The 25,408-nt window shown below is 45.4% G+C and overlaps 1 protein-coding gene and 1 long non-coding RNA gene across 3 annotated transcripts in view; one reads left to right on the top strand and one right to left on the bottom strand.

Moving 5' to 3' along the window:
• The first annotated feature begins 25 nt into the window (after positions 1-25).
• LOC141259395 (uncharacterized) lies at positions 26-24,194 on the top strand. Of its 2 annotated transcripts, XR_012318410.1 has the most exons (3): positions 26-99; positions 9,061-9,132; positions 23,469-24,194. It is a non-coding gene; the product is annotated as an uncharacterized lncRNA (long non-coding RNA). The 2 variants fall into 2 exon arrangements; XR_012318411.1 differs by lacking the exon at positions 9,061-9,132 and having other exon boundaries at positions 27-99.
• EIF2B5 (eukaryotic translation initiation factor 2B subunit epsilon) overlaps positions 7,831-25,408 on the bottom strand; it is a 29,413-nt gene continuing 11,835 nt past the window's right edge. The window contains exons 9-16 of the mRNA XM_073675311.1: positions 24,208-24,346; positions 23,657-23,758; positions 22,631-22,738; positions 22,369-22,459; positions 22,067-22,190; positions 20,902-21,027; positions 11,520-11,630; positions 7,831-8,569 (exon numbers count right to left, since the gene is read on the bottom strand). Coding sequence (XP_073531412.1) covers positions 8,510-8,569; positions 11,520-11,630; positions 20,902-21,027; positions 22,067-22,190; positions 22,369-22,459; positions 22,631-22,738; positions 23,657-23,758; positions 24,208-24,346 — 861 coding nt within the window. The 3' untranslated portion in view covers positions 7,831-8,509. The remainder of the gene's footprint in view (positions 8,570-11,519; positions 11,631-20,901; positions 21,028-22,066; positions 22,191-22,368; positions 22,460-22,630; positions 22,739-23,656; positions 23,759-24,207; positions 24,347-25,408) is intronic.

Raw genomic sequence — 25,408 nt, 5'->3', positions numbered from 1 at the left:
CACCATTTCCAAAGTTAAAAGTCCTTTTTTGTAGCGTTCAGGACATGCTTGCGGTGTGCAGGGGAACGCTACAATAAAGGACTTTTAACTTTGGAAATGGTGAGTGCTGCTTTTTCTTTTTCTATGTTAAACACGGCCTGCTTCTAAGTAGGGGCATAGTAAGCCTGCCCACAACCGGTCTCTTCACACCTTTTCAGCATCAGGGATCTTCTTGCACTTAACCACGTAGGTTTGGCATTTTCGCCCCAACTATTGCAGGTCTTGCACACCAGTCTCCTGTCTCCCTTGCAGTAACTTCGTTTCCAACCCTAAATGAGCCTACAGTCTGACTTTCTGCGGCTCTTGCTTTGCCATTCACTATCACAGGCGACAGGTCGTTCGCACCTGAGACAGTCACGTAATAGTAACATTGGTTGTGGAATACACCAAAATGTGCATGTGGTCTGCGGCACCCCCCACCACTGACCCCAGGTGGTGGGAAATACAGCACACCTGATCACACTAGAAGTGTTATTATTTTCTCAGACCAGTAACAGGTACAATGATAGTTTGGTTATTATAGGGACCAATACCCTTACAACACTATAAAGCTAATTTAAAATGGATTTTGGGGGTGATGGCAGTGGAGGACTATGGGGAGTGCATTATACTATATGGGGGACTATGGGGAGTGCATTATACTATATGGAGGACTATGGGGAGTGTATTATATTGTATGGAGGACTAAGGGGTGCCGTATATTATATGAAGGACTATGGCACCCATTATGCTATATGGAGGTCTATTTGGGGGCCATTATATTTGGAGGGCTATGTGGGGGGCATTATAATATTTGGAGGGCTATGTGGGAGCCATTATACTGTATGCACGCAATTATACAGTGTGAAGGTTTCCATCATACTGTGAGGAGGGCTATGTGGGGACCATTATACTGTTTGGAGGGTTAGTGGGGGCCATTATACAGTGTGGTGAAGTTCGGCGGCCATTATACTGTATGTAGGCCCATTATACTGCATAGAGGGCTGTGTGGGGGTCACAGTTGGGGGAACATACTGTGTTGGGGTCACCATATTTTGCTGGGGGGAGTTGAGGTGGGGTACAGTAGGGTCATCATACTGTGCTTGTGGAGGGTATTGTGGAAGAATTCACTGTGGGGGTACCATACAATGTTTGTGGGGCACTTTTGTTGGCATTATACTTTATGGGTGCAATGAAAGGGGAATCTAGAGCTTCAGTGGGAGGAAAATTACTTTGTAAAGGCTGCAAAGTTCTGAGATATGCTCTTCTGTGACCCCGCCATATAGTAATTATTTTTTGTTGTTGTGGTGGCCATGATTTCTATGTATGCCCCTGGGTGACGGACTCCCTTTCATGTCACATGGGTGGCAGGCACAAGTCTGAGCCCCATCCCTATCTCTACCTATGTTAATTTTGATATTGCACTAATCTTTTTCTCTTTACACCCTTAGGTAGGGAAACAGCGAGAAATGGCCACTTTGTAATCTTGACATATGACAGAGAGAACAGTCTGTGAAGGGTCAGACCATATCATCTCTCGTCTTGGTGGCAGAACCATTTCTGACACTATTGATGTTAAGATACTGGTATGGACAGTACTTGCTCTTTGTCTTCTGCCTGCCAAGTGTGGCGTGTAAGATAGAGAGAAGAGGATCCTGGGACCAGGATCAAGCCCCTTCAGGATAGGCAAGTATAGCCCCATTGGCACAGACTGCTGCAGAGGGCACCAGCCAAGGGGAGCTAGCGCAATGTAGTGGTAATGTTCCCATTCGGCCCCTTTTTTCCCAGGGCACCCCCTTCTGTCCTTCCTCAGTCGATATTCCCGGTCTCATCCTAGGGCCCACATTGCTCACTGCCCTCTCGCGCCAATGTGGTTCCCATGGTGCCCCTGTTGAAGCCGGTTCTCTAATTTAGGTCCTGACTTCTGTTGCGGCCTGGCTGGCTCTAGCAGGCCACACCTCACTCTCCCACCAGCCAATCAGTTTCGAATGTGGGCTCTCTTCCCGTACTTCAACCTTTTGCCCTCTTTTTCATCTTCCTTGGCCATCGTCATTTTCCTCTTGGAGCATGCTGCAGGCTTGCTAGTGGGATCGTAGCCATTCTCTTCTCCATATAGTACTACCTGGAATACATCCTCTGGGATCAGGTAGGTTGTCTGCTCCCCTGGGAGACCAATACTGCAGCACCCCTGCAATGTTTCTCTTCTCCTTCTCTTCCATCTATCAAGAGAGGCCTTCCGCTTCTCAAGAGAAAAACATACCTTCTTTTACACCAGTTCCATCTTGGCATCCACGCAACCAGTCAGATAAGTCCTCCAGACCCAGAGGCAACAAGTTTTCCTCAGCATGTCGGGACACCCCCACCCGGGCCCTCTTTCAGGTGGTCGATAGTCTTCCTCTTCCTCGACAAATGGCTCTCTGCAGTAGACTATGTTAGGGTCAGAGAGGTAATCTTCTACGAATACAAGGTAGAAATTTCCACTCTTCCACAAGATAGATCTTTCAAAACTCACTCTCCATGGATCTCCTTACTTGGCTTCTAATTTTTTTCCAAGTTATACTCTCCCTTCCCCAATCTAGTGTTATTTTCTATTTCTAAGAGAGGTTCACAGGTTTATATTCAATCTGAAGGAAAAGTCGCAAAAAATATAATTTCAGACACTCAAACATAAGATAGTACAGATTCAGGCACTCATGACCAGAGTAAGGTGTTGTTATAGTTTGCTCAGAGGTCTCATAAGATAGATGTCTTCATTTAAATCACCATGGCTTGGTGTCAGCTTTTCCACAATGCAAAGCATCCTGAGGAATAATCATCCAGTGCTACTTCTATAGGACAGACAGACATCAAACGATAGTGTAAAATAGTAAGGACTGTTTCATCAGGTCCATGGTATTACACTCACATAGACAGATAAATAGCACTTTAAGATCATTTAAAAGTACATAGCGGTATGCCTCATATCTTGTCCAACCCTGTGTTTCACCTTTCCGACTTTGACGAGAGCTCTTCTTTGCTCTGCATTTTTTGTGCCTTTCTCCCTCTCATCTTGCAGAGCGCTCGTTACACATGTTGGACATGGTCAGAGCAGTGCATCACTGCTTGTCAGTGATGGCCGATTTCAGACGTTCAAACTCTCTCTCGTTCCAGAAGGTCAATGTAGAGCCTCTCGGCCTCTATCACTTACTGGATTAGTTCTGCCATTCTCGAAGCGTATCGGGCAAGGGTCAGTGTGGGTTATGGCTCACTGTACCCAGGCAGTAGGGGTCTCCTGGGCCACGAGTCTGGGTAGAAAGGTGCTGCAAGTGGCAGTTGCCTGGATTACGGCCTGAGATATCTGTGTTACCATCATTTTACCTTTATGTTCTCGGTTTCTTCTGTTTCCCACCTATTGAGACTTCTTTTGGACATCCCATGTTCTCCTATGTACACTGAATGAAGCGCCCGAGAAAAACAGGATTTTTTGTAGAATAAAATTTTTCTTGTAGCCTTCATTGGGAGGCACAGCTCTGTTAGAATTTTTTTTGTCTCATTGAGCACATCTTTGTGGTTATTCTCCATTCTTTTGTTTTTCCTTTTGTTGTTTCTCCTACTGCTTTCTCACTAACAAAGTAGCTTGGCGCTAGTAGGTGGGTGGAGTCTGCTGAGTAGGAGCTGACTTTTGAGTGTATTATTAGTGTCAGCCTCCTGGTGGCAGCAGCGTACACTCACGGTCTCCTGTGTCTCCCACAGTAATTACCAAAAATCCTCATTTTTTTTTTTAATTGGGGGAGGGGTAGTCGAGACTGCGGTTTGGACTAGCGGTGTGCTGACATTTTTTATTTTTTCTATTTTGTCCGTATTATATTTATTTCACAGATTGTGTCCCATTAAGATCATAGAAGACATTTGGCAGGGAGGGTGGAAGGGGGGGGTATTTCAACTTTACAGATATTTTTTCTTATTGCCAATTTCTTCTTTAAGGCCACGGCCCCACTATCAGTATTTGGTCAATATTTTTTCTCAGGAGTGGGAGTCAAAACCAGGTGAGGAACAATCAGAGAAAAGGTATAATAGAAACAAGTCGCCAATTCTACATTTATCACCCACTCCTGGTTTTGGCTCCCACTCCTGAGAAATACTGAGAGTGGGGCCATGGCCTAACTGGGATGTCAGCTGCAGTCACAGAGCAAATTCAGTCCCTTGCCTGCACTGCAAAGCTGATCTGGGTTTGCCAAGACCCAACAACTCCTGCAACCTTCCTGGCACACGGAAATCTTATGATCAGCAGGGCTGGAGCAGGAAGCGTTGTTACTGCTTCCTTTACTGTATACATAGGGCTCATTCAGCAATGTGCATACTGAGATCAGGAAGGCAGAGACAGTAATAAAACGTCCCTGCCTTCTCTTTAGGTATTCAATCTGATAGTCAGCTCCCTGATCAAGCATACTAATTAAGCAGCTGCTAACTTTGTAAAAACTTTTAGAAGCATCCTTGCAAAGTCATATGTGGATCGCCTGGATATCTTAAAATATTATACAAATCGACAAATACCGTATACAGTACAGACCAAAAGTTTGGACACACCTTCTCATTTAAAGATTTTTCTGTATTTTCATGACTATGAAAATTGTACATTCACACTGAAAGCATCAAAACTATGAATTAACACATGTGGAATTATATACTTAACAAAAAAGTGTGAAACAACTGAAAATATGTCTTATATTCTAGGTTCTTCAAAGTAGCCACCTTTTGCTTTGATGACTGCTTTGCACACTCTTGGCATTCTCTTGATCAGCTTCAAGAGGTAGTCACCGGAAATGGTCTTCCAACAATCTTGAAGGAGTTCCCAGAGATGCTTAGCACTTGTTGGTCCTTTTGCCTTCACTCTGCGGTCCAGCTCACCCCAAACCATCTCGATTGGGTTCAGGTCTGGTGACTGTGGAGGCCAGGTCATCTGGCATAGCACCCCATCACTCTCCTTCTTGGTCAAATAGCCCTTACACAGCCTGAAGGTGTGTTTGGGGTCATTGTCCTGTTGAAAAATAAATGATGGTCCAACTAAACGCAAACCGGATGGAATAGCATGCCGCTGCAAGATGCTGTGGTAGCCATGCTGGTTCAGTATGCCTTCAATTTTGAATAAATCCCCAACAGTGTAACCAGCAAAGCACCCCCACACCATCACACCTCCTCCTCCATGCTTCACGGTGGGAACCAGGCATGTAGAGTCCATCCGTTCACCTTTTCTGCTTCGCACAAAGACACGGTGGTTGAAACCAAAGATCTCAAATTTGGACTCATCAGACCAAAGCACAGATTTCAACTGGTCTAATGTCCATTCCTGGTCTAATGTCCATGTGTCTGCTGCTAGAACTCTGTGTGGCATTGACCTGGTCTCTAATCTGAGCTGCTGTTAACCTGCGATTTCTGAGGCTGGTGACTCGGATAAACTTATCCTCAGAAGCAAAGGTGACTCTTGGTCTTCCTTTCCTGGGGCGGTCCTCATGTGAGCCAGTTTCTTTGTAGCGCTTGATGGTTTTTGCAACTGCACTTGGGGACACTTTCAAAGTTTGCCCAATTTTTTGCACTGACTGACCTTCATTTCTTAAAGTAATGATGGCCACTCGTTTTTCTTTACTTAGAATTTGTATTATGGCAAGAAAAAAGCAGCTAACAGTCTATTCAGTAGGACTATCAGCTGTGTATCCACCTGACTTCTGCACAACACAACTGATGGTCCCAACCCCATTTATATGGAAAGAAATCCCACCTATTAAACCTGACAGGGCACACCTGTGAAGTGAAAACCATTTCCGGTGACTACCTCTTGAAGCTCGCCAAGAGTGTGCAAAGCAGTCATCAAAGCAAAAGGTGGCTACTTTGAAGAACCTAGAATATAAGACATATTTTCAGTTGTTTCACACTTTTTTGTTAAGTATATAATTCCACATGTGTTAATTCATAGTTTTGATGCCTTCAGTGTGAATGTACAATTTTCATAGTCATGAAAATACCAAAAAAATCTTTAAATGAGGTGTGTCCAAACTTTTGGTCTGTACTGTATATACTCGAGTATAAGCCGACCCACCTAGTTTTACCACAAAAAACTGGGAAAACTTATTGACTCGAGCAGGGCTATGGAGTCGGTAAGCCAAACCTCCAACTCTGACTCCTCAATTTCCATACCACCGACTCCCTCATACATGGCTCATGTTTAAGTGATAAATTTACTGTAGCACAGATTCATCTCAGCTAAAAGTGTAGACCCTTAGATCAGGAATAGGACAGACAATTATAGGACATTTCATAACTTTCCCAAATTCTTATGAAAAAAATATTCCCCACAAACTGCATTGAACTTCAGTACCCAATTTTTAATATATTTTAGGAGTCGGAGTTGGTCCATTTTATACTGACTCCGACTCCACCAAAATGGACACAGACTCCATAGCCCTGGACTTGAGTATAAGCATAGAGTGGGAAATGCAGCAGCTACTGGTAAATTTCCCCATCCTGGTAAGCATTGCCCACTCATCCCCAATCCTGGCATGCATGGCACCCCTCATCCCCAATCCTGGCATGCATGCCACCCCCCCTTTCATCATTGCAAACATGAAAAAAAATAAAACACTCCTACTCACCTTCCTTCCCTGTGCTCCAGCGCTGGGACCTGTTCTGCCAGCAGCAGGTCACCTCCGCATCTGAGCAGTACATGACATCAATGCCATGCGCCCTCAGACGCCGAAGTGAGCTGCCGGGATATTCAGTCCTCTCCACGCCGGGACTATGGGCATGGAGAGGAGTGAATAGTCAGTCATTCTCCTTAATAGGGCAGTGTGAGTCACAGCTGCCGCTTCCTGCAGCGGCTCTGCGATCACATGAGCCCACTACTAAAGAGAATGAATATTCACTCTTCTCCACGCCCATGGAAGTGAATATTCATTCTAATAGTAGGCACAGAGGATCGCTGAGCAGCAGCAGGAACCGCGGCTGCGACTCACACAGCGCTATTAAAGAAAATTAATATTCACCCCCTCTCCACGCCCATGGGTACCTCCTCGATTCCCTGGAATAGCGTCAAACCCAAGGCCAAAGATGGCAGCGAAAAAATGCGCGTTGGGTCCGACGTCATCACAGGGACTCCAGAAGATAACATTTGGTATAAGTTTATCATGATCTTTTTCTCACCATGCTTTGGGTTCTTTTTATCTTGCATTAGGCACTTATATATGGCTTGTATTGTTCATTGATGGACTAACTGAACTTGTGGCACAATGCTTTTATGTGGTTCTATAGACCCATTCTGTTATAATAAAACAATAATTGTTGTTTGGTATTTACTATTTAGCATCTGATTTTCTTTTCTATGCACTTTATACCCATCAGTGGTTGAATATCTGTTGCACACTTTAATCCTATATTATATATACATTTATTGATGCTGGATATATGATTCTCACCCGACATAACCCCATAATATAATCATACTTTCCAATCTTTCATTTTTGATATCATAATTACAGTCTAATTATTCCATCCTCCTATATTGTCCCTTTGATTTTGTTGTCCTTGTCCATCATGGTTTCTTTTTAATGAAACCCTCTTATCATGTAAATCAACACATTTTTGATTATGAAATACAATAAAATGACTATTAGCCTTATACATGGTATATGTGAACTTGATTTTTTAGATTTGTATTGTATATTGTAGTTTGCATCTGTCACCCAAGACTCTAGTATATGTGCAACAACCGTGTTCTTTATTTCCATGCACATGGTCATTCTTCATTGGTTTCATTATCATGAAGCTAGAACTCCAAAATCATTCAAGATCCATATAGTTTTTTATTTGTTCCCCAAAATAAATATTTGCACGCAAACACATTACGTTTTAGTCCTGCGAAGGTTGGTGCTGGCGCAAATTCCTGTCCCATTATCCTGGATCATAAATCCTAAATCATGGTGGAGTCATCAGAAATAACAAACCAATAATTCATTTGTTTGTAAATGTGATACAACAGAACATAAAACTGAAGGGTTGAGATAAGTTTCACATATCCGACAATCAAAGGCTGAATACAGACCGTACCTGGGTCTCCTGACCAGAACTCGATAACTCCTAGGCATACATGAGGCTATTGAGTTCAGGTCAGGAAATTCACTACTGGTCTGAGCATATCGCTCTGCAGTCGGACCACGCATGTCAGATGTGTAAAACCAGTCTAAGAGAAGGTGGTTTTAAAATAAGCCCAGAGCGAGCAGCACCAAAAAACAATGCCACCCAGCATATGCGTTACCCTGATGGTAGTAATGCTTATGTGGAAGGGACAGTCTACATAATCCTTGGCAGTCAATTGATATAATTGTATTTTGTGGCACTGAGGCCATGATGGAAATATGGCCGATCCTCTGGAAGCCAATCTTCATGTTCTGATTCATCAGTTAGTGGTGACTAACCAACAAGTACGTATGGGCTGTGAGTAGAAGTACGGTCACCGTCCACATCACTCATCATCTGAAGATTCCTCCTCTGCTTCTTCCAACCACTGTATAAATTTCTGAAGCTGTATTAACAAACAGGAAAGTTAACAAAACACTGCAATCACAGAAGTAGTGATGATCTACAATAGCCTTCACTTCAATACCACATCAGCCAAGCCTAAATAAAGCTTGTACTATTCCCTTCCCTTCTCTCCATTCCCAATCTCTCCAAGGTGGCCATATACCATGGACATCTATTAGTTAAATGACATGTGCTTTCAATGGGGACAGCCAAGAACTTCTGCAGGAACAAAGAAAGGGATATGATGAAACCTAACATTCTCGATCCTTCCTTCTGATATCTGAGGCTGTTGGAGGGTTGGGACACTCCAATGCACATTAGGCTGGTCTCAACTCATCTGGGAATAGCTTCCTTTCTTACTTTAAAAAGTTTTCCCGATCTGCATATACACATTTATGTACATGTAGTTATCTTATTTGTACATTTAACATTCTCAAATCACATTGCACAGCATTATTGGGGTTTTCAACTTTCATCTTTTTTTGGTAAAAGCTCGGTGACAGGCTGCCGTGCTGTTGAGGAGATGTCCCCACTGCAGTGGCGGAGACAAAGCACTGGACCTGGGTAAGGTGAATCCTGCATGAATTTGTTATTTTTATCACCGCAAGCATGATTTTTTACTAAAAGGCGAGAGGTGAAAAATCCTTTAAAGGGAATCTGTTAGTAGGATCAACCCTCCTAAGTCATTTATATGGCCATGTAGGTCATAGGAAGCTGAATATCTGCAATCAGATGTCTTATTCCAGAGAATTCCATGTTTTTCTTATACACTGCTCAAAAAATAAAGGGAACACTTAAACAACAGAATATAACTCCAAGTAAATCAAACTTCTGTGAAATCAAACTGTCCACTTAGGAAGCAACACTGATTGACAATCAATTTCACATGCTGTTGTGCAAATGGAATAGACAATAGATGGAAATTATTGGCAATTATCAAGACACCCTCAAGAAAGAAGTGGTTCTGCAGGTGGGGACCACAGACCACATCTCAGTACCAATGCTTTCTGGCTGATGTTTTGGTCACTTTTGAATGTTGGTTGCGCTTTCACACTCGTGGTAGAATGAGACGGACTCTACAACCCACAGAAGTTGCTCAGGTAGTGCAGCTCATCCAGGATGGCACATCAGTGTGAGCTGTGGCAAGAAGGTTTGCTGTGTCTGTCAGCGTAGTGTCCAGAGGCTGGAGGCGCTACCAGGAGACAGGCCAGTACACCAGGAGACGTCGAGGGGGCCATAGGAGGGCAACAACCCAGCAGCAGGACCGCTACCTCCGCCTTTGTGCAAGGAGGAACAAGAGGAGCACTGCCAGAGCCCTGCAAAATGACCTCGAGCAGGCCACAAATGTGCATGTGTCTGCACAAACGGTTACAAACCGACTCCATGAGGGTGGTATGAGGGCCCAACATCCACAGATGGGGGTTGTGCTCACAGCCCAACACCATGCAGGACGCCTGGAATTTGCCACAGAACACCAGGATTGGCAAAGTCGCCACTGGCGCCCTGTGCTCTTCACAGATGAAAGCAGGTTCACACTGACAGACATGACAGAGTCTGGAGACGCTGTGGAGAGTGATCTGCTGCCTGCAACATCCTTCAGCATGCCCGGTTTGGCAGTGGGTCAGTAATGGTGTGGGGTGGCATTTCTTTGGAGGGCCGCACAGCCCTCCATGTGCTCGCCAGAGGTAGCCTTACTGCCATTCGGTACAGAGATGAGATCCTCAGACCCCTTGTGAGACCATATGCTGGTACGGTTGGCCCTGGGTTCCTCCTAATGCAGGACAATGCCAGACCTCATGTGGCTGGAGTGTGTCAGCAGTTCCAGCAAGATGAAGGCATTGAAGCTATGGACTGGCCCTCCAGTTCCCCAGACCTGAATCCGATTGAGCACATCTGGGACATCATGTCCTGCTCCATCCACCAACGTCAAGTTGCACCACAGACTGTCCAGGAGTTGGTGGATGCTTTAGTCCAGGTCTGGGAGGAGATCCCACAGGAGACCATCCGCAACCTCATCAGGAGCATGCCCAGGCATTGTAGGGAGGTCATACAGGCACGTGGAGGCCACACACAATACTGAGCCTTACTTTGACTTGTTTTAAGGACATTACATCAAAGTTGGATCAGCCTATAGTGTGTTTTTCCACTTTAATTTTGGGGGTGACTCCAAATTCAGGCCTCCATTGGTTAATAAATTTGATTTCCATTGATGATTTTCGTGTGATTTTGTTGTCAGCACATTCAACTTTGTACAGAACAAAGTATTCAATGAGAATATTTCATTCATTCAGATCTAGGATGTGTTATTTGAGTGTTCCCTTTATTTTTTTGAGCAGTGTATATAAATGACCTCTTCCAGGCTATGGGGAGTATGTTGTCTGGAAGATAACTCTGCCTCCAGAGCTTATTTTACATAAAGCGGCAGTTACCAGTGTGAGACAAGTAACTAACACAAAACAGGAGAAATTAATTTTCCCTTCTTGTAAACACATTTTTGCAGCTCTCTGAGCTCTGCTGTATTGTAACAATATTGCAGCCCTGTCTGCCTGTGATATGGAAGCTGAAGCTGAGAGGAACTTGCAGATGTGTCAGGTATAATCACACACAGCTCTGCAGTGAGATCAGGAGAGCAGAGACGGCCATTACACATCACTGGTAACTCCTCCTTCATGTACAATAAGCTCTGGAGGCAGAGTTATCTTCCCGGGAGTGTCCTCACCATAGCCTGGAAGAGATCATTTATATAAAGTTTTTAGACGATTTATCCACAACAAGACATCTGATATGAGACATACAGGGATCACTGTCCTCAGCAGTCTATAACCTGTATGCCCATAGTAATAGATTACATAGGGCAAATATGGTGACTGATTCCCTAAGGAAGAAGTGACACTATAGAATTTATATTCAAAATAATAAATTGCAACATGGAAACACAAACACCGTCTTACTGCTTGTTTTTTCCGTAGCTGCCGTCCCTTATCTGTTATTTCTGTTTGTGAGAACCAACGGAGAATCATCTCTTCAGCCAGCACATCCTGCTGGTAAAATCCCATTAGAACCTAGAAAAGGGGTAGATGTTAATATTACAAAAGCACTTTTAGGCTACGTTCACAAATTGAGATTTTGCAGAGGTTTTTTTTATGTTTTTTTAATGCAAATTTTCAGCTGCATTTTACAGTACCAGCAAAGTCTATGAGATTTCAGAAATCTCATGAACACACCTTAGTTTTTTCCTTTTTTGTCATTTGGAAAATGCAGCATGTCCCTTCTTTCAGCATTTTTCGTAGTGCAAAAAAGGAGATTTTTGTGTACTCACCGTAAAATCTCTTTCTCTTAGCCTCTAATTGGGGGACACAGGACCATGGGTGTTATGCTGCTGTCCACTAGGAGGCGACACTATGCTTAATCTGAAAAAGATTAACTGTGGCTCCTCCTCTGCAGTATTCACCCCTGGATGGCGTCAGCCTTCTCAAGTTTTGTGCAAAAGCAGTAGGAGGAACGCAACATGGATAACATACCATGCCTATAAGAAGGCAACTATGTACGAGCTCAAAGGAAAACCAATATGAGAACTCAACATAACGGCCCGGAACGGGCAAAGGGTGGGTGCTGTGTCCCCCAATTAGAGGCTAAGAGAAAGAGATTTCACGGTGAGTACACAAAAATCTCCTTTACTCTGTCGCCTCATTGGGGGACACAGGACCATGGGACGTCCTAAAGCAGTCCCTGGGTGGGAAGCAATGGACGAATATTGTGTAGACGGGCCCCTACAATTGGGGCACCGCCGCCTGCAGAATACGTCTACCCAGGCTCGCGTCTGCTGAGGACTGGGTATGAACCCTGTAGTGTTTGGTAAACGTGTGTAGGCTAGTCCAGGTAGCTGCCTTACACACTTGTTGCGCCGAGGCCTGGTGCCAAATGGCCCAGGAGGCCCCTACCGCACGTGTAGAGTGTGCCGTAATACCTGCTGGAAGAGGAGAATTTTTGAGGCAGTAGGCCTCTTGTATGGTGGATTTGATCCACCTGGCAAGGGTAGCTTTGGAAGTTGGTAAACCCTTGCGGCCGCCTTCCAGAAGAAGGAAAAGAGAATCAGACTTCCGGAAGGGCGCAGTCCTAGACACATAGATACGTAATGCCCTGACAAGGTCAAGCGTATGCAGAGCCTTCTCCACTCTATGAACCGGGACCGGACAGAGGGATGGTAGTGAAATTTCCTCATTGAGGTGGAAGTTGGACACAACCTTCGGAAGGAAGGATGGGACCGTACGGAGAACTACCTTGTCCTGGTAAAAAGCCAGGAAGGGTTGTCTGCAGGTGAGTGCTGTGAGTTCAGACACCCTGCGTAGCGAGGTGATTGCCACAAGGAAAACTACTTTCTGGGATAGAAGGCGGAGTGAGACTTCCCTAAGGGGTTCAAAAGGTGTTTCCTGCAATGCTGTCAGCACCAGGTTGAGATCCCACGTTTCTAGTGGTCATCTGTAGGGGGGAACCAATCGGGAAACCCCCGGGAGAAATGTCCTTACTTGCGGCTTGTTAGCAATGCGCCTCTGAAAAATCACTGAGAGAGCTGACACCTGGCTCTTAAGGGAGGCCAGGGACAGTCTGGCCTCCAGACCCGATTGGAGAAAACCAAGTACCCTGGGGAGGGAATAAGGGAATGGGGTTTGGCCACGAGATTCGCACCAGGTAAAGAAGGCTTTCCAGGTACGGTAAGGCTGTGTGCCCACGATGCGTTTTTGCAGCTGCGTAAACGCTGCAGAAACGCATGGTAGAAGGGCAGCAATGTTCCCCAATGATAATCCGCATGTGCTTTGCACATGCTGCGGAAATTTCCACCGCGGATTGTCATTGCGGAAAAAAACGCAGCACTACCAATTATTTTGCGGAAATGCTGCGTTTTCGCCGCCATTGACTTGCATTGGAACGCACCAATTCCGCAAGACTGCATCTGTACTTGCGTAATTGGTGCGTTCTAATGTGCGGATGGTACCCGGGTGTAGATGAGAGGAGAGTCTCATCCACACCCAGGTACCATTAAAAAATCTGTAAAAAAAAGAATAAAATAAAAAATATATACTTACCTTCTGGCAGCCCGCGCTGCGCTCCTGCTTGCTTACCGTCACTTTGCAGTGGATTGAAGGACCTGCGCTGACGTCAGAGTCATGTGACGGGTCAGGCGACGCTGACGTCGGCAGGTCTTTCAATCCACCGCTGCCGCCACCGAGCGAAGCAAGCCAGCGCGGGCCATCGGAGGGTAAGTATATATTTATTTTTTACCACTCTCTCGGGCCACACTATATAAATCCATGCAGTTTGCATGGATTTATATAGTGTGACCTTGTTGTCACAAGCACTTTTCAAGTGATGCTAATCGCTTGGAAAGCGCTGGTCAATCCGCATGCGGAAATGTCAGTGAATAAAGCTCCATTTCCGCATGTCGCTGTCAGGAAAAAGCATGTACAATCAGCATGCGTTTTTTTTCTGCCAGGGAGATGCAGAAACGCTCAGGAAAAAATCCTGAGCATTTCTGCATCGTGGGCACATAGCCTAATAAATCTTTGCAGAGGTTGGTTTCCGTGCTCTGATCATGATTCCAATGACGTCAGGCGAGAACCCTGACTGGGTTAAAACCCAGGTCTCAATGGCCATGCTGTCAAATTGAGGGCCCCTGAGTTCTGGTGGTAGAACGGGCCTTGTGACAGAAGATCCGGGCGGTCGGGGAGACGCCAGGGGACGTCTGCTGTGAGCTGTACGATGTCGGCATACCACGTATGTCTGGGCCAGTCTGGTGCGATTAGGATGGTTGGAACTTCCTCTTGCTTGATTTTCCTCACCACTCTGGATATCGGGGAGAGGTGGAAAAATGTACAGGAGCTGGAACTGCGTCCAGTCCTGAACCAGGGCATCCGCTCCTAGCGCCCGCGGGTCGTGTGTCCTGGCCATGAAGTTGGAGACCTTGGCATTGAAGTGAGATGCCATTAGGTCCACGTCGGGAGTCCCCCAGCGATGGCAGATCTGGCGAAAAACTTCGGGATGGAGAGACCACTCTCCCGAGTCCATTCCTTGCCAGCTGAGAAAGTCTGCTTCCCAGTTGTCCACACCCGGAATGTGGACCGCAGAGAGAACCGAACCTGTGTCTTCTGCCCAGTGTAGAATGTGTGTCACTTCTCGCATCGCCTGGGCACTGCGGGTCCCCCCTTGGCGATTCACATATGCCACAGCCGTGGCATTGTCGGACTGTACTCTGATGTGAGAGGCTACCAGTAAGTGATGGAAGGCTCTCAACGCCAGGAGGACGGCACGAATTTCCAAGATGTTGATGGGCATGGTCGCTTCTGCTGGGGACCACTTGCCCTGTGGTGTAGGTGTACCGCACCCCAACCCGTCAGGCTCGCGTCGATGGTCAGAACCTTCCCTTGACCCGTGAAAAAGGATTTCCCCTTTGTCAGTGAGGTTGGCTTGAGCCACCAGTGCAGGGACCTCCTGGTTGACGACGTCAACTGGAACTCCCTGTCGAGAGAAAAAGGGTTCCTGTCCCATGACTTGAGGATGGCTAGTTGGAGAGGCCTGAGGTGAAGCTGGGCAAATGGGACCGCTTCTATTGCCGCCACCATCCCGCCAAGGACTCTCATGGCAAACCGGAGAGATCGGGGGGGGTTTGCTTAGGAGGGTGCGGACTCCTAAACGGAGAGGCAGCACCTTGTCCTTGGGAAGGAGCACTAGACCCCTGAAGGTGTTGAATAACTTTCCCAGGAAGGTCAGAGACTGACTCGGGGGTGGTGATGACTTTTGTAGGTTGACTAACCAGCCCAGGCGACTCAGAATGTCGTTTGTGATTGAGACACTGAGCTCGCAGTCCTTGAAGGTGGGAGCCTTGATAAGGAGATCGCCCAGATATGGAACGACTACTATGCCTCTGGAGTGCAGGATGTCCATGGTGGCTGCCATGACTTTGGTAAACATTCTGGGAGCCGTGGCGAGTCCGAAAGGGAGAGCCATGAACTGGTGGTAGTGGTCCTGGTCGATTGCAAACCTGAGAAATCTCTGATGGGCGGTCGCAATTGGTATATGCAGGTATGCGTCTTGAATGTCTATGGAGGCGAGAAATTCTCCCTTCTCCATGGACGCAATGATGGACCGAAGGAACTCCATGCGAAAATGACGTACCCGTACATATTTGTTGAGCTGTTTTAGGTCCAGTATGGGCCATACGCCACCTCCTTTCTTGGGGACTACGAATAGATTGGAGTAGAACCCTCGGAAGCGCTCGGCTGCGGCAACTGGTACTATGACTCTTGCTTAAAGAAGCGAGGAGACCGCTTGGTGGAAGGCACGAGCCTTGGCTGGCGGTTTTGGGGGAACAGACAGAGTCTGTTTGGTGGGTTGGAAGTGAACTCTATCTTGTATCCCCAAGACACTAGTTCCCTGACCCACCTGTCTTCTGTAATAGGCAGCCAGACTTGATGAAAGAGCAAAAGACGGCCGCCTACAGGTGGGGTTTCTTTCGGAGTCCGTGAGTCAAGATGAGGAGGAATTCTGAGATTTTCCTCCTTTAAACTTTGACTGGCCTGCTCTTGACTGCCAGGTCTTGTCCGACTTCTGCGTCGACCGCGAGTTGTCTCTGCGTGGGGTGCGGTTGTTCTTTTGTGCTGGTCGCGAGACGGACCAGCCGGAAGAGTTCCGAAAGGATTGGAATCGTGTTTGGTTGCGCTTCTTGTAAGTGCGTTTGGGCTTCAGTTGGGGGAGAGAGGTACTCTTACCCCCGGTGGCGTTGGATATCATTGTGTCCAACTGTTCACCGAAAAGTCGACCACTGAGGTATGGGAGGGACTTCTTTGAGGCTGCATCTGCTTTCCATTCCTGTAGCCAGAGGATACGCCGAATCGTGATGGCGTTTGATGCTATCCCCGCTGCACCTCTAGCAGAATCCAGAGCTGCATGAAGCATGTAATCTGCTACAACTGCTATTTGGGCCGCTTGGTCCGACAGTTCAGGGGTAGATACTTGTAGGCTAGTTTGTAAATTTTTGGGCCCAAGCCAAGATGGCCTTGGCAGCCCAAACTGAGGCGAACGCGGGAGCCAGGGAGGCCCCTGAGGCCTCGAAAATTGAACGAGCCATGCGTTCTACCTGCCGGTCTGCTGTGTCCCTGAGGGTTGAGCTATCTGGCAGTGAAAGGAGTGACTGTGCTGCTAGCCTAGAGACTGGGGGATCCACTTCAGGTGGATCTGTCCATTGTTTGGTGACCTCCTGTGGGAAGGAGTACCGCGCCTCCAGATATTTGCAATTAGTAAACTTCTTCTCAGGTTGTGAGAACTGCTTTTTAAAGATCGCTTTAAATTCTGGGTAGTCAAAGAAGACTTTAGGCGGTTTCAGAACTCCTTCAAAGGAAATCTTATGTCCTGGTGTCTCCGGGGGTGGAACAGAGATGTCCAGCACCCGATGGATGGATGAGATTAGATCATCGACTAGCACTGTATTGCTAGGGGGGATAGGGATTAGGGACCCTTCGGTTTCCTTGTCCGAGTCGGAATCACAGATGTCTTCCGAAATCCTGTGTATCACTAAGGCGTCTCCTGCTGGGTGAACCGGAGCGGAGGCCTTGTCTGGTCAGGGATGGCTGTGGGGATCTGTAATGTCTGTCCCCGGCAGGGGACGGTCTAGATGAGCTGGGACTACGGTGTCTCTCCCTAGAAGGGGATGACCGTGTGGTATGGGATGAAGCAGATGAACGTGACCTGTGGGTCCGCTTGCGTCCTGACCTAGACGTGGATGTGCCCGTGCCATCATGTCCCCGAGTGGAACTCTCCCTTTGCTGGGTAGTGTTCATAGCCGAGGCATGACTCTGCAGAGCCTGAAGCAATGTGGATGTGAGGTTATCTATAGACTGCGTCATAGATTGCGACATCTGAGTGACCCATTCCGGCGTGGTATTAGACACTGAAGTATTGGCAGGGGCTTCTTGGGGCTCTGGCACAGCAGCCTGGATGCAGTCCTGGCAGTGTGGGTACGTGCTGCCACTGGGGAGAGTATTACTGCAGGCTGTACAGAGTGCATAATAGCAGTCCTGCCTGGTTCTCTAGGACCTTGAGCCCGGCATAGTGTACAGGGGTGGCTATGCAGAGGCCCCTGGTTATGCAGAGGAGCTTATAGGATTCACAGCCGAGGGAGAGACTCCCGCTGTGATCTTACCCCACCAGTGTGTCTGTAGGTCCGGCGCCGAAGATCCACAGTCCTGTGCCCCCCGGAGACTGGCAGGCCTGGTCTGTATGTGCCAACCGGTAGCTGCAGGGTTAATGTTTTCCTGCAGTAGATAATGGCCACCAGAGTATGAAGAAGAAGGTGGGCGGAGAGCTGAAAAGGGCGGCAGTGCAGTGAAAAAACGCGCCCTTTCAGTCTGGATCCGCCCCTTCTATGACACTATAGAGTCATATTCGTCATCCGCGGGGGGCGGGCCAGGGGGCGGCGGCTTCGGCTAGGCCGGAGCCACGGTGTAAATGATAAAGCTGATGCCCAAAAGGGCTCCAGGCAGGCGTGGTAGTCCGGGGGGTGGAGCGGATCTGAACCGGACCCCCCCCGGATTTAAAGGCAGTCATAGCGGTGGGGGTATCAGTGGAAGGGGGGCCCTTGAAGGGTCCTCCTGAGGCACCATAGCGCTGGTGCTGCCACAGAGATAGAGCCAGGAAGGCCTGTGTCTGTATGTGCCATGTCTGCCTGCACTCCCCATGTCTGCCAAAACCTGAGGAAGTTGAATCAGGATATTTTTTTTATACACTAAACTTCATCAGTATGCACAAGATATAAATGTACACTGACAAAAACGCATAAAAATGCTGCAAATACTCAGCAAAACCTGCTTTTTCTGATGTTGCTTCTTTACTGCCAAAAGAGCAGGTTTTGCCTGCGGGAAAAAAACGAATCAAAAACGCAATGTGTGAACATAGCCTACATGTCCATACATTTAAAAATAAAAACAAGGATAACATCATCTCTGGACACATGACACATCAAAAGAAGGGTACTTGAGGTCTTGTGTTATAGCTATCAGCAGATTCCTAGCCACAATGGGCTATGAAAAGGGTCCACTGCTGACCCATTCAAACAAGATTCCTAGCGATCACATACTTTCCAATATTTTGTAGATAGGGAATAACTTGCAATATTGGTAAAACCCCTTTACATAAAAAAACACTTAAACTTATTGCTAATATACAGGCTAAGTCCAGCATAAAAAGTTTCTTCCTTGTACCTTGGTGTATTTTTTCACCTCCACCTGACAACTCCTGCTTTGCCAGTATCGAAAAGATATTTCCAATTGTACAATTTTACCATTGATACAAAACTAAGTGAACAGTACTTCAATGGAAACACAAAAGATGTAGTTTTATATTATAATTATGTCTCACGACAGTGGATTCAAAGGGTTGAGAGGCTGACAAAACTTATTTGTGTCGTAAATGGCCACACTTGTAACAGAAGAACCATGTCGGGGGGGTATTTTAAAATCAAAGTTGGGTGAGAATAACAGCCCAGTTGTAGGTAACTTCCGTGCTACAAATTCAACCCATGGTGACAACAAAATTTAGATTGAAATCATTAAAGAGGACTGGTATTTTTTAATATTACATATTTTTGGAAACTTATGGGTATGAAGAACTGAGATGAGGAGGAACTGAATAGCAGATTGTTTTTATTGTGAGTTGATACCATTGCTGATTGATTTCTGATGTTAGTCACATGCATAGCCCTGTGCAGCATCCAAGAAGGATACTGTCACTGTGACAGTCAATCACATACTTCACCTCTTTCAGCAAGAAAGCAAATGTCTGTAGAGCAGTTCTTTTTTGAGTCGTATTAGTTCCCCAACAAGTATAATTTTAAGTGTATGAAGAGGATGGCAAGAGGCAGAATAAAGGATTGTACTAGCTACAGTCACTTTGCGGTAAGCAACCATTTAAATCCTGTTACTGGAAAAATGACCAGTACACAAGATCCAAAAATGAAATGATAATCTGGTGAGCATTTGAAATTGTAATTATTATTATTGAAAGAAGTCTGGTAATGGTAGTCATCCAAAATAATCAAATGATGAGTAAATCGTCGATAGGACGACCGTACCAACTGTAAAAAGAATGAAGGGATTAACATCAGCGAATATGAATTTGGAATGATAGCGATGGATGGAGAGAATTTTGCTTCCATAAATTGCAGGTAAAACTTGTTAACAAACCTGAAAAAAAATGTGTTGTAATAAATAAAAAACAACCTGTTGTGAATAATTTGTTAAAACTTGGGTATATCTACTATACATGTTTAGGAACCAGGAAGAGCAGAGATAGCATGGTTGGGAGGGATGATGGTATATGGGAATACAATGTCTGCAGTAATCCAAGTACACTGATCAACCAAATTCTTGTAAAACCTGTTTAGTATCTGATAAATTACCCAGAAGGTGAATTAGTAATGGTTGCAATAAACTGCCCAACCAGGAAAAGATTTTCATGCCAGGTATCTATACCTGATACTATGGATACAAAGGAGGAAAACTGTGTGGATTTTAATTGATTAATGGATTAATTTGTTTAGCTTATCGTGTCATTTCCTTCTTAGAGTTTTTAAACCACTTTGTGTGTACTTGCTTTTATGCCATGACCAAGCGCTTGTTGTACCTGAAACGTGTGAGCTTTGTTGGCATCTCCAGTTTGTGGAACCATATTGGATATGTTTTTAATCTGAAAGTTTTGAGTCCCTCTATATCTAGCCCCATCCTGCAGTATATCATTCCTCTCATACTCTCTATATACAGCCCCATCCTGCAGTATATTGTTCCTCTTTGACTCTCTATATACAGCCCCATCCTGCAGAACATCATTCCTCTCATACCCTCTGTGTACAGCCCCATCCTGAAGTACATAGCTCTTCTTAGTTACCAGCACACAAGCACGCTGCTATCTGCTAAGAGCTCTGCACAATAATGAAGGAGCTCTGCCCCTTTCCATAATCTCACACCTCACCGTAAAAGCTCTATTCTACAACCAGTATAGTTATGCGCTATGCTGACTGTCCATGAGCACTGGAACTACTACAGGATGGCCCCAATGACAATTGAAGGGTAAATAGAGCCTGGAGGGGCATCCTTAAGGGGGTGTTATGTGCCCACAAGCAAATTGCAGGTTCTACTCAAGGAGTAAGGAAACCTTTATAAACTTAATTCATATTTCAATACCCTTATAATTACAGGCAGAACGTGGACCTCCAATTGTCAAACCCCTAACCTCCTCTTGAGGCTCCCACAGCTCCTGTCTAAATCTATTTATCTTTCAGTTTATTACCTTTGCAGTTGCTGCCCAAAGAGGTTCATGATCCAAAAAGAATTCTTCCATTGCACTAAGACAGCACAAGTGGTCAGACGCACGCTTTACGTAGTTTTTAAAAACTGGGGTCCATCTTTTTAGGAGCTGGGTAAACAGAAATTGTATCTATATGAAATGCATGATTATTTTAACACACAATCATTTGAGTCTTCTGTATGTTACCATCCTTTTAATTAATAGGGTTTCAAAAAATAGCAAAATGGTTTTTGAGAATTTTAGAAAATGTGCCCAAAAGTAAGCAATGACATATGACCAATATTTACATAACAAAACCCAATCCGACCAAGTGGTCCTCTCTAGCCCTGCAGTGATGGTGGTTTGTTCATTATTCATATGAGCATTGTATCCACTGTCATCGCTGCAGAACCAGCAAAGACCACCAGAGTGAGGAGAACTGAAAGGTTAAATAATGGTTATTTCTAGATTTTCTAACATTTCTTACTCTTGGACAAACGTTTTTAGTACCCATGAAACCCTCTTTTGAAAGGGATGGTATCCATCAGAAAATTACTTTTTATTTAAATAAAGTTGTGTTGAATGTATGTATTTTGGCTATGTTTTTGCCACATATCATAATCTGTATTAAAAATAAAAAATAGAATTCTTGCAGTTTTCACACTGGCCACTGGGGATTTTTTAGATGAACTTCCTCTTCTTTCAGGAAACAACACATGTACATTGCCAAGTTAGTCAGACCATGACCCTATCTTTTGTACTGAAGCATCTAATGAGCCTGGGCATAGTTCTTATTGAAGGGAGGGGGCTCAGAGTCCGCTGTGACATCACCTATTGTGATTGGTGGATTCTGTGTTATCACCGGTCATTGTAAATCCTGCCTCTGATCATATGGTGCTTGGTGACCACTCTTCCTGTAAGAACAGGAAATACAATTTAAAGAGCCCCAGTGGCCAGTTTGAAAATTGCATGAAAAAAATATTGTCTTTTTAGTATAAAAAAAATCAGGATATTTAAAATAAAAATTACCAAAAAAGAGTGTAACAAAATTCTGATGTCTTTTTCTGCTTTCTGCTTGTTACTTAACCTTTCCAAAATTAAGAACTCATTTTTTTAGATTATTTTCTAGCTTTCCATCTTTAAAAGAAGAACATCATGTAACACTCACAGGCAGTACCACATTACAGTAAGGATTCGCATCAAGGGCTCCATTCAGCTGCTGCAATGGGAACTCCAGGACCACTTTGCATAAGATCTGCATCACTTCCGCTAGAGAGATGTTATAGGCATATCTGTAGATAGAGGAACTTCTTACATTTAGGACCAAATCTCCGGCTTACACGTAATACATATATGTACCCCATCACTTGATAACACAACCATTCCAATGACTCGGTATATGAACGATATGTTCATATCTAAGGGGGGAAATGGTTTTGCAGTTGAAGGACTATTCAGATTCCAACTTACTTGAGCGAGTTGATTTCTAATACAAGATTATCACAGGAAATATTCTCTTCCACACCTCTCTGCAATGTTCCTAAAACTTCATTCTGAAAAACTGTATAATAAAACAGCGTCACTATCAGAACCACGTGGAAGATGACAGCCTATTTACCCCACAATCCTTTGGGGTAGGGCTTAATATTTCAATAGACATTATTTGGTTTAGCCCACAAAAATGAAAAAATGATACGGACTACATGGTAACGGACATAAAGAGAAAAATGACCTTTAACATCATCCAGAAGGGGGGAAGCAGGACGGCTGTCCATCTGCTCGGAGCATACACTCTTTCCACTCTCACTATCAGTGTCCTCTTCATTAGTAATTTTGAGTCCTGAAAAATAAAAAATAAAAAAACAGTTGTAGATATGGATGATACATTTAACACTCTGGATGACGATCAGCAGAGAAATCCTAGGACTGTCAGTTCCAATGAAATTTATCAGGATCCACAAGATCTTTACTCTTCTTTCATGTTAATGGGGAAAAGGGAACCACAAACTGTTGGGCTGAATTCACATGTCCGTGCTTTACAGTCAGTATCACGGACTGACTGGGGGTCCACTTGACATAAGCTCAAAAGTATAGAGCCACATTCACACATCTTTATGTCATGGTCTGAGTGTGGACTTTGATTGACAGATTGTCGCGGGTCTCTTGACGCAAAACTGACAACCTCGCATGTCTATCAGGCTGTCAAGTTCAGGTCAGGAGACCCATGGACAGTCCATGCCCCACGGTCTGTTTTAGGACCATGATACATAGAAGTGTGGCATTGCAGGTATATATGAGGCTGTCGAGTCCAGGCCTGGAGACCTGCTACTGGTCATTTCATGGCAGTCCGAACTCAGACTGCAAAACATGGGTGTGTAAATCCGGACTAGACCATACAGTCAAGGACTCTGCTAGCATTATGGCCACCATGAAATGATGCTGCAGACACTAGTAAAATAACTGCAATTTTATGACATATTGGTAAGATTTGCAATACATTTTTTTTACTATAAGAAAAGGAAAGGACGAGTTTGTAACACTAATTTTCTTTATTTGCTTCTGCTTGTCAGTTCCATTCTGCAAAAGAACCTTCTACGTGTTAGGCCTATACCTCTGGCAGCCATGCGTGAGCACAGACTCCCACCAAAATGGACACAACTCTGACTTCACAGTCCTGCCTTCTACGTGTTAGGCCTATACCTCTGGCAGCCATGCGTGAGCACAGACCCCACAGCTGATTTCGCTTTTACCTACTCACCCCAAAGGCTTTTCTGCAGGTCCTCCTCCTCTTCATCCGCCGTTTCTGAAGACTTCCACACATAACCTTCACCCTCTGAGCCAACCTCTGCTTTGTTGTACACTGTTAGTAAAAATGTGCAGGTAAGGTAAATTCCAAGCATTTGATTAATTCTAGTGGATATTCTCCAGGAAATGTGCCTGTCAACAGCATAACAAGAGTTAAGGTGATTGTCCCAAGATCACAATGTATTGCCTATCCAAAGAAAAAAAAAACACTGATCACAAGGAGAAAGGTTGAACTTAATGGACCTAGGTCTTTTTTCAGCCTATGTAACTATATCTATAAGAATGGGCAACCGGAGTTCCCTGCTTGACTGACATGGCGGTCGCTGCTCCAATGAAAGTCCGTGGGATTTCGATCTTGGCATATTCCCTTAATGAAATATCACCATTTTCATGCACAGTAAAGATGCTGGCACTGTAATTTAGTACAGCCAGTAATGCATAATTGAGTTCAATGGCATCATGTGCGCTATATTAAAATATGCTAATTATTATGCTGTTCGTTACCTTTCACTTTTGTCTTTTCCTCCTGTTTGCCAGTCGTTGCATCATCGCTGAATTCATCGTCATCCTCCTCGTCTTCATCTGGATGATGCAGAGAAATAACAGTGTTCTCTGGCAGGTCTAAATCAGGGCCAAGAATCACCTAAAGAGAAAAGCAGATTACCGTATTTTTCGGACTATAAGACGCACTTTTTTCCTCCAAAATTTTGGAGGAAATGGGGGGTGCGTATATATATATAAATATATATATATATATATATATACACATATATACACACACACACATATACTGTGTAAGGGGAGCGATTGCGGCGGAGGAGCGGGGCACAGGAGGCAGCAGCCACCTGCTGCAGCCTACACTGTCCCCGATGCTAAAGACAATGAATATTCATGCTCCTTAATAGCGGCACACAGTGTATCAGCAGCGCGGCAGCTGCTGCCGGATGATTGCATGTGCCCGCTATTATAGGGCATGAATATTCACCCCCTCTCCACGCCCATGAGGGGAGCAGTGACTTCCGAAGCTGATCTCTCCGTGTGAGCCATGCATGGCAGTGATGCGCGGCTCACATGGAGAGATCAGTGTGGGCAGACAGGACGCAGCGATGGAGGAGAGAGAAGAGAGGTGAATAGGAGTGTTTATTTTTTTATGTGCAGCGTGATGGGGATTAGGGGGACCATGCATACTAGGATAAGGATGAGGGGGATCATACATACCAGTATAAGGATGAGGGGTGCCATGCATACCAGGATAAGGATGAGGGGTGCCATGCATACCAGGATAAGGATGAGGGGTGCCATGCATACCAGGATAAGGATGAGGGGTGCCATGCATACCAGGATAAGGATGAGGGGTGCCATGCATACTAGGATGGGGATGAGGGGTGCCATGCATACCAGGATGGGGATGAGGGGTGCCATGCATACCAGGATAAGGATGAGGGGTGCCATGCATACCAGGATGGGTATGAGGGGTGCCATGCATACCAGGATGGGTATGAGGGGTGCCATGCATACCAGGATGGGTATGAGGGGTGCCATGCATACCAGGATGGGTATGAGGGGTGCCATGCATACCAGGATGGGTATGAGGGGTGCCATGCATACCAGGATGGGTATGAGGGGTGCCATGCATACCAGGATGGGTATGAGGGGTGCCATGCATACCAGGATGGGTATGAGGGGTGCCATGCATACCAGGATG

This window comes from Phyllobates terribilis, unplaced genomic scaffold, assembly GCF_046119375.1.
Source record: "Phyllobates terribilis strain yellow unplaced genomic scaffold, ASM4611937v1 Scaffold_3__8_contigs__length_932513732, whole genome shotgun sequence".
Taxonomy (NCBI): Eukaryota; Metazoa; Chordata; class Amphibia; order Anura; family Dendrobatidae; genus Phyllobates; species Phyllobates terribilis.
This window is presented reverse-complemented; position numbering and strand designations above follow the sequence as displayed.